This window comes from Apodemus sylvaticus, chromosome 1 (assembly GCF_947179515.1).
Source record: "Apodemus sylvaticus chromosome 1, mApoSyl1.1, whole genome shotgun sequence".
Lineage (NCBI taxonomy): Eukaryota > Metazoa > Chordata > Mammalia > Rodentia > Muridae > Apodemus > Apodemus sylvaticus.
Window position 1 is genome coordinate 3,631,855 of NC_067472.1, and position 10,022 is coordinate 3,641,876.

The 10,022-nt window shown below is 44.8% G+C and overlaps 1 protein-coding gene across 3 annotated transcripts in view; it reads right to left on the reverse strand.

The window, feature by feature from the left end:
- Window positions 1–9,536, reverse strand: part of Atrnl1 (attractin like 1) — a 531,270-nt gene extending 521,734 nt beyond the window's left edge. The window contains exon 1 of one of the 3 annotated variants that reach the window (XM_052182687.1): window positions 8,869–9,533. In XM_052182687.1, the coding sequence (XP_052038647.1) occupies window positions 8,869–9,158 (290 nt within the window). In that variant the 5' untranslated portion in view covers window positions 9,159–9,533. Of the gene's footprint in view, window positions 1–8,868 lie in introns of all 3 variants that reach the window. The other 2 variants (XM_052182678.1, XM_052182695.1) reach the window with 2 other exon arrangements.
- Between the last annotated feature and the right edge of the window lie 486 nt (window positions 9,537–10,022).

Below are 10,022 nucleotides of genomic sequence, written 5' to 3' on the forward strand. Positions count from 1 at the left end.
CAATTATAATTGTAAACCATTACACCCAACTATCATTAAACTACAATATGCCTGTTCTTGACCTAAGAAGCAGAGACACATTAATTTAAATTAGGGCTCTAAACTACTGGCCAACTGTCTACATAAATGAGGAATTATCACCACACAGCTCCACCCATTTATTTATACTAGCATGGCTAACATACTACAAAGACAACGTCGAGAACACAGAAGCAACAAAGCCATCGAGTGTCCAACATGCAACCTCTTACAGAAATAGTTTGTTGGGCAGGAGAGACGCCTCCGTGGGTAAAAGCTATGCAAGTGTGGGTGCCTAACTTCAGAGCCCAGCACCCATGCTTACAAAAAAACAAAACAAAAAACAAAAACAAAAAAAGAAACTGTGGCTGCATGGGATATTTTGGGGACAGAGACTAGAGCACTGCTGGGGCTTGCTGCCCCACAAGCACACACTAGCATGTGGGTTCCAAGACTTGAACTTGGATCCTCATGCTTCCGTGGCGAGCACCTTACCACATGAAGTATCTATCCAGGCCAAGATGTCTTCCTCAAAACAGAATTTCTAGTTGAAACATTATTTACCAGTCTGTTGGGTACATCTTTGGTGTTTTACATTTATCAGCAAATACCACTTGTATATTTATTTCTGGGTACAATACAATGTTTCGGCATGTACACTGTGGATGGGAAGGTGGTTGTCTGGGGTTGTGGACAAAAGCACATAATTCCAGAATTAGGGAGGCAGAGGCAGATCCCTAGGGATCACTGGCCATTCAGTCAAGCTTACTTGCTGAGATACTGTCTCAAAGGAAGGAAGGAAGGAAGGAAGGAAGGGAGGGAGGGAGGGATCATGGGAGGGAGGGAGGATGTGAGGGAGGGAGGGAGGGAGGGAGGGAGGGAGGGAGGGAGGGAAGAAGACAACATTTAAGGAAAAATACCATATACCCAGGGCTACCCTCTAGCTTTCAAAGGAATGTACATGCATGCACATATGTGTGCGCACACACATGAATAAAACACCAATTAACATACCAATCACTTCACATACCGTAGCTTTCTGTATAATAAGAACATTTAATTTACCTTTAAGGATTCTGAAATATACACAAATCACCTTGCTGTATGTCTTAGTCAAGGTTTCTATTTCTGCACAAACATTATGAATAAGAAGCAAGTTGGGGAGGAAAGGGTTTATTCAGCTTACACTTCCACATTGCTGTTCTTCACCAAAGGAAGTCAGGACTGGAACTCAAGCAAATTAGGAAGCAGGAGCTGATGCAGAGGCCATGAAGGGATGTTACTTACTGGTTTGCTTCCCCGGCTTGCTCAGCCTGCTTTCTTATAGAACCCAGGACGACCAGCCCAGGGATGGCACCCACAAGGGGCTCTGCCCCCTTGGTCACTAATTGAGAAAATGCCCCACAGCAGCAGGATCTCATGGAGGCACTTCCTCAACTAAAACTCCTTTCTCTGTGTTAACTCCAGCCCTGTCAAGTTGACACAAAACCAGCCAGTACACTGTTCAAGGGAACATCAGGACTTCCGCTCATCTAACTGAAACCTTGCACACGTCCCGCCATTTGCAGAGCATCCCCTTTCCTTTCCCAGCCCACCCCTCTCAACAGTTGCCCACACGATGACATCAAATGTTCAGCTCCATTTGTAAGTGAGATCATGGCTATTACTCTCTACCTGTTCCAGGCTTATCCACTTGCTACGATGTATTTTATGTTGCAGATGACGTCATTTCCATCCAGCCTCTATGTCGCTGAGCACACTTCCCACTTTTTCCCTCCGTCTATTGATGAGCACTTATATTCTCCCAAGTTTGGGCTACTGTGAACACCGCTGCAGCAAACATAGGATTGAAGATATATTGCCAGAAGTGGAACTGCTGAATCACATGGTAATTCTATTTTCGGGTTTTTTTAAGAACCTTCCCACTATTTCCAAAATGGGTGAAGTGATTTACATCTCCACTAGAAAGTTTTCCGATTCTTCACATTCCAGCCAACACGTGCTATCTTTCATCTTTTCAATAATAGCTTTTTCTCACAGGCACGGGGGTAATTATAGCTTTTAACTTTCATTTCCCTAATGCTTAGAAATGCTGAACATAAATTTTATGGGTTTTTTTTTTTTTTGGCCTTCTGTATATATTAAGAGAATTCAAGTCCGTTGCCTGCTTCTAAACAGGTAGTTTCCTTGTTGTTTTTGTTAATTGGGACAGGAGTCCCTCACGTAATGTATGATTTACAATTCTTTCTCGATCCATAAAGTTTATTTTCGATCTATTACTTATTACCTCTTGCTGGAACCTGCTTTGCACACTATGATGGGGTGGCACCTACTACAGCCACAACCAGAACCTCAGGGCTTAGCGTGAGAGCAGAGGAGAGATGTTAGCGAGTCCCAGCAGGCGTCTGTAGGATGTCTCTGGCTGGAAGGATGGAGCTTCGGAGCTTCGCTTGCTAGCTTGGGTACCCAGTGATCAACTGTTCTCATTCAGAACCCCAAGGTTTATCATCCCTGAGCTTCACCCACAGAAGACAGTCACTCCCATGGGACCACAGGGTTCTTGGTGTAGCTTTTCACCATTATGCCAGCTGGCATGTCTGTTTGGACTTCAGGGTGGGTACTTTTGGGGACATGTACAAGAGGTCACTTCTGACACCAGGATCGGGTAGATTGTCCTGTTCTCTTTGGAGAATCAATAAAATTTCAGGCCTAGAGGGCTTCACTTGGTGTTCTGGTTGTTCTGTTGTTATTGTTTGTTTGCTTGCTTGTTGTTTGGTAGGAGGAGCTGTTTGTTTGGCTTTCATTAGGTTTGGTTTGGTTTTATCAACTGGATACAAGGTAGAGAGGTATCTGTGAAGAAGAAACCTCAGTTGAGAAAATACCTCCATCAGATTGGCCTGTAGGCAAGTCTGTGGGACATTTTTTGACTTATATTGGTCCAGTGTGACTGGCCTGCCACACCTGGGCAGATGCCTGTGCTGTGGCTGTGGCTGAGCAAGCCAGGGAGACCCGGCCAGAAAGCACTTTCTCCAGGGCTTCTACTCTGCTTCCTGCCTTGAGCTCCTGTCCTGACTTCTCTCAAAGTCCAAGCGCAACTTAGAATTGTAAGACGTAACAAGCCCTTCCCTCCCATGTTGCTCTAGGTTACGGTATTCATCACAGCAACAGAAATCTTAAGACAAGTGGTAAATTCTGCCAAAGAATGCAAATTCCACAAAAACTCTTCCAGCAAATAATGAGGCTCCGTTCTATGAGATCAGCATGACTAGAACACCAAAACCAGCCCAAGTGAAAACCTCTGTTATTTGACAAGAAGTATTATGAGGAAAAAAAGGTGCCCCCAGGGGCAGGAGAGCTGGCTCAGTGACTAAGATCTGAGTTCCATTCCCAGCAATGACGGGCAGCTTAAACCCGCCTGCAACTCCAGCTCCAGGGGAAATATAATGCCCTTTCCTTCCACGGGCATTACACACTCACACGCACACATTCACATGTAAACACTCACATGCACACTCACACATTCACATGTATACACTCACACGCATACTCACAAGCACACATTCACATGTATACACTCACACGCATACTCACATGTACACATTCACTTTATACACTCACATATACACACTCACATGCACACATTCACATGTACACACTCACATGCATACACTCACATACACACACATGTATACACTCATGCACATACATGCTCACACATAGAGATACATTAAAAAATATGAAATTAAATTACGGGCTGGAGAGATGGCTCAGTGGTTAAAAGCACTTCTAGAAGTCCTGAGTTCAATTCCCAGCAACCACATGGTGGCTCACAACCATCTGTAATCTGATGCCCTTTTCTGGTGTGCCTGGTGTGAAAGCCACAAATGTACTTATATACATAAAATAAATAAATCTTTTTTAAAAATAAAATAAATAAAACCTTAGTCGTGTATTTACCATAAGATCCAGACATTGCACTATTTGGTCTTTCTCCTAGAGAGTCTATGTCCACACAAAGACTTCTACAGGGAGTTCACTCACTTTATACGGAATAATCAAAAAACTGGAAACAACCTAGGATATCCCATCAGAGGGCAAAAGGAAGAGCAAAATGGGTGTGTCTACAAATCAGAAACTGTTCAAAAGTAAAAGAAACAGAAGCAGCCTCAAAATGACACAGTGAAAGAAGCCGTTTAAAGAAAAATATAACAAATGATTCCATTTACAAAAAAATGTAACAAATGATTCCATTTACAAAACATAACTCTAGAATACACCAACTGATCTGTACTGTGAGAACAAAGATCAGCAGTTTCTGAGACAAGGAAAGGCAACAGGAGAGAAAGGGAGGCATTAGAAACTTTTCCGTAAGATTTCTCTTTTCATGGTCATTATTACTGTGATCATTTCATAGATATAGACATAAGACAAAACTTCCCAAATTCTAAACATTAAATAAATAAATTGTACATGACAAATTATAGCTCGGGGCTACAGAAACAGATCAAAGGTTACAAACACGTACTGCTCTTGCAAAGGAACTAAGTTCAGTTCCCAGTATCCTGTGCAAAGGAACTGAGTTCAGTTCCCAGTATCTTGAATGTTAGCTAGCTCACAACTGCCTGTAACTCTGGTTCCCAGGACTCCAGGGCCCTCTTCTACACTTGTCTCACACATGTGTGCACACACACACTACACACACACTACACACACATACCACATACACACATACATACACATAAATATATACACATATACACATACACTACACACAAAGCAAACATACATGCACATGCATGCAAATATCCACACATACATACGCATATGTGTGCACATACATACATACATGTGCACACACACCACATATTTCAAAAATAAATTTTAAACTGCAATTCAGCATAGCACTTTCAGAGCATGTGTTGGACCACAGGAAAAAAATTATAAGATTAAATTGTAGTTTCTTATGTGTCAATTTAAAGAAAAAATAACTAGTACTTTATTTAAAAGCTGAAGTCAGAATAGCTGTGCTATGGCAGTATGTAAGAAGGTGTAGGACTGACTGGGAAGTCAGAAAAGCCTCCCTTAGAAACTGGTAGGGCCGGGGCTGGAGAGATGGCTTAGTGGGTAAGAGCACCGACTGCTCTTCCAAAGGTCATGAGTTCAAATCCCAGCACCCACATGGTGGCTCACAACCATCCGTAAAGAGATCTGATGCCCTCTTCTGGTGTGTCTGAAGACAGACAGCTACAGTGTACTTACATATAATAAATAAATCTTTAAAAAAAAAAAAAAAAGAAAAAGAAAAAAAATGAAAGAAACTGGTAGCCGGACTAAGAGGAGATGGCTCATCATTAATTACCTGAGCAAAGATGGCTACAAAGGAAAGAAGTAAGGACTGTGTCCAGTACCCTAGGCCAGATGAATTTGAGATGCCGAGAAAGCCAGGACAGGAGTGATCTGATTTGCATAAGAAGCCAAATAACGGAAACAAAAGGAAGATGCCTACTTCACAGTTTAGACTCAGCAGTCCATTTAAATTATTTTAAATCCCTACTAGGGGATCACACATTTTAATAATACAAATGATAATATAAATTATCTATTATAACTTTACTTAGAAGATGAAGACATGTAGACAGAACATTCGATTTTTCACATTACTCAAAGGTTTCCTGTCATTAACAATAAAGAGTCGATATAAACATCTCACTTAAGAGAGTAGCTTACACCTGGCATGGTGGCTGAGGCAGGAGGATCTCCATGTATTCAAAGCCAGCCTGGTCTACAGAGTGAGTTGCACAACCAGTGGTGTGGAGAGACCTTGTCTCAAAAGAAAAAAGTAGCTTAGAAAAAATAATTAAAAATTCTAATCCTGCCTCTTTTGTTGATAGAAAACATTCCACTACTTCACAGTATATGCATTATAGCAGTTATTCAAAATATTTCCATCATAAATATGTGATATTCAGAATCCGAATTTGACTAACCTGAAGGTCTAAAAATTATGTATAGAATAAAATTAATGATTTTTAAAGTACCTCATACATGAATGCTTATAATTCTATATTTACAAATAATTCACATACAATAACATAATTTTCAACCTCAGACTTAAAGAGATTAGTGATGAGTATCAAGCTACAATAGCAAAACAAAGTCTAAGTGTCAATACAAAATACCAATTCTTATAAGTAAATCTTTCAACTGCTCTACAAAAATAATTTAACCAGCTTCTAACAAAAATATCATTTGTCATCTATACTATCATTCGTAGATTGCATTAGAATGTTTTTCAGCCTAACATTATGCAATGCTACTGAAATATAATTTCAGTTAAGGTCTTGATTCTATTTCAAGCTGGTGAGGTGCTTTCTGAGTCTCACTCCTAAAACCTTTAGTCTGGCATTAGTGAAAACCGGTGGTCATTTTGTTTTGCTTTTGTCAAAAATGTCTTACAATTTTGAAGGGTTTATTCTTTTCAAATGGAAATAAAAGGCTACAATGAATGCCTGGATACTACAAGATCCAGAGTATCACTTCTGATACCGTTTGCTCCTACATTTCTACCCCAATGTCAATCTTCAGATGCAAAAAGGCATTTGAAGAATGCTTCACTCCCTCCCTGCAACATCTATAATAGAGAAAGACTAAAGTAACATACCAATTAATTTTGACACCTGCTTACTAAGATTAATCAACCACTTTTCACGACTATGTGTAAGGCTGCTATTGTTCAGCCTAGTAAAGACTTGAGCTATAATTGTCAAGTTAGGTTCCTTTCCCATGAAAGCATGTCTTCAAATAAACTGTTGGTTCTGTACTTCTAAATGTCTGCAGTCTTTAACATCAAATACATTTCTTTGACCTTAAAGTATGCCTGAGAAACCACCGACAATTTATATTTACCCTAAAAACTTGTATTTCATAGAAAAATTAAGCAGTACTTGAATCATAATAACAGCTTCCCAAGGATGAATATTCAATATTCAAGTGTATCTACTCTCCTTCTGTTAACAATGAATCTAGTTCATGAACATCTTTCAGTGTTATTTGGTCTACCTTTAACTTGGTCTGGGTGATTTCTCTTACTAACTGGGACAGCATCTAAGAGAAGTCACAGAGTGCTGATCTATCTGTTAACAAGCTTCCAGACTGTAACAAACATAGGACTGGATCGAAGGTCTCAGCCTGTGGCACTGCACAGCCTCTTCAGATAAATGGAGCTAACTCACCACCAAAAACGTTACAAAGGATTCTAACAATCCTACTCTGTAGAAAACTGTGAAAAGTGAGTGTAGCTCCCAGTACATGTATATGTAAGTATATATGTATGTGTATATGTATATATACAAGATATTCTCTTAATAGGTAAAAGGGCTGGCCGACACTACCACAGCCAGAGAAAATAATGCTACTCATGAGGCATAATTTAATCAGATCTCTCTTGCTCACTGTAAAACATTTTTAAACTCTTAATTGGTACCTCACTTAATTTACTTTAAAGGCATCTGTAAAACTTCTGTATTAATTTCTAAAACTTTGGATTTTAGAAACACTCACTGTTCCAAACCAATTTTATGAAATTTCACATAACATTTCCCTCCATAACCAAAAACTAAAGAATAAAATCTACCTAAATTTTCAAAGTGTCTTTTAAAACAAACTTTTTTACATCGAATGGGGGGTGGGGGGTAATTGCTCTAGCCAGCCACACTAAACATGTGGGAAAGAAAGTAAAGAACAAATATGCTGCGATTAAAACTCCAAGGAAACTACCCTGAAATATATTAATAATGTCAGCCATATTCTTACCTTTGGCTCAAAGCCAGAGATACTTTACCTAGATTCTGCTTTCATCTCCACAACAAATACTAGCTATCTACATAGTATTATTTCACAAGCACAATCAGCCCTAAGCTTCCTGTTAAATATCTAGGACAAGCTTTCTTAATGACTGCTTTCCTGCAGTTTGTCAGAGAAACCCACTTCTCCGTCTTCCCAACGGCAACCTCACTTCTTTTTATAGGGGTAGAAATCTAATAAGCATCAGCCAATAGGGAGAAGTGTCTCTTCCCCAGAGATGCAAGCTCCTTGGCACATTCCTTTCAGAAAAACCAAACTGCTGTCCCCATACACCTGTCAAAAGTCACACAAAGCCATGACTGTCCTGACAAACTCAACACCTCTAAATGTATATTTTGGAGTGAAGCTGGCTGGTTTGGAATCACGACTCAGCATTTTCTGCGTAACCTTGATCGAGTTAACTTAAATTGCTGCCTGGATTTCTCTCTGTAGATTCTGAATAGGAGGTGTAAAATTCCAGTAAGTTATAGACTTATGGGGAATAGATGAGAGGACTGACCTAGAAACTTCTAACAAGGTACAGACCGACCGTAGTTGCCCATTGTAAACCCTATTTACCACACGAGTCTAAACTGTGGCATGCTCTATGACTAGAGAGAACGCACAGGGAAGGAGCTGGGCCACAACTTTAAACCCTGACGCCTCTGACTTCTCACAGTATTCATGGATTTTTCATGAGTTATTTCCTCCGTTTCTGATGGAAACAGATACTGTCCTAATTGGTGGAGTTTGGCACGAACTGGAGTGAGAACATTCTTTCTGCGCAGAGGATGACAAGCCGCTGAGGACGTGCGGAAAGCACCGAGTCAGCTCGGGCTGGGCGCCGGCTGGAGCTCCCCGGGGCAGCAGGAGGCTGGAGGGGAGCAGCGCGGGGACCCCTCCCGGGCGCTCTGAACTCAGAGACCTGGGGACCCCGAGGCCAGAGCAAGGCAGGGAGCTACGCAGGCGGGACAGGGCTGAGGCTTGGGGTCCCATGGTGGCACTTACTTGAACCTGCCCTGGCAGTGCTGGCACTGGTCCCCCACCCAGCCTGGGTCGCACAGGCAGGTTGAGTTGACACAGCGACCCGAGAAGCAGGAGCCAGTCCTTTCGCAGGGCTTGGACTGGGACACCTGAGCATAGAGCGCCAGGTAGAGGAAGCCATAGCACAGCAGCCAGCTATTCCCGTCCAGCAGCAGCCAGGAGGAGGCGCCCCCGCCGCCCGCCGGCCGAGCCCTCCACAACACCGGGGAGGCCAGCTGCGGGGCACCCGAGCGGGCCCGGACCCCTGGCTCCATCTTCACCGGCGTCCCGGCCCGGCGGGGCTGCGCTCGCGGACGCACACGGGGATGCCGCTGAGCGGGGATCCCAGCCGCAGAGGACCTCGCCGCCGCCGCTGCCGTTTCTCGGCTCCTCAACGGCGCCGATCCCCGTCCCGCTGTCCGGTCCCGAGCGGCGGATCCCAGGCGCGGCGGCCTCCGGTCGGCTGCCTCCAGTCACGCTCGGGCATCGCCGCCCGCTCCCCTGACCTTGTCCCCGTGAGCCGAACCTTGCAGCCACGGTAGCTCCGGGAGCGGAGCGAAGAGCCAGCGGCGCCCCGCGCTCCGGAGGGGACCCGAGGAGGAGGGGACCGGGCGGGGAGGGGGAGGGGACCCGCACGGCCCCGCCTCGCCCGCGGCCCGCGCCGAATGCCGAGGCTCGCCCGGGAGGGCGGGGCCGCGCGGGAGCCCCCGAGATGGGCGCGTCCAACAGGAGCACGCGAGAAGGGGAGGACGGCCGTCGATACCCCGCCACCCTCCGGCCAGCCCGAGGCCCCGCAGCAGTAGACTTCCCTCCGCCCGCTAGACACAATCGCCGTGGAGCAGCCGCAGTTCACGCCGCGGAGGGATGTCCCCGCAGCCTCTCGCGCCCACGCGCTCGTGGCCATTCCCCCCTCGGTCCGGACGCGGTGGCCTCGCCCGGCCCCTGACGGGGACCCGGGACTCCCCCGCGCGCGCCCACCCGACCGGCGGGCACCGCTGGGAGTGTGTCCCCAGGTGTGGCCCGCGTTGCGGAGCCCACGGAGGAGAAACCCACCCCGGCCTCGGGGCCTCGGCGGGGAAGCAACTTTGCACTCCTCCGGCCGCGGCTGTGAAAGTGAGGCGCCCGCCCCAGCGCTCCCC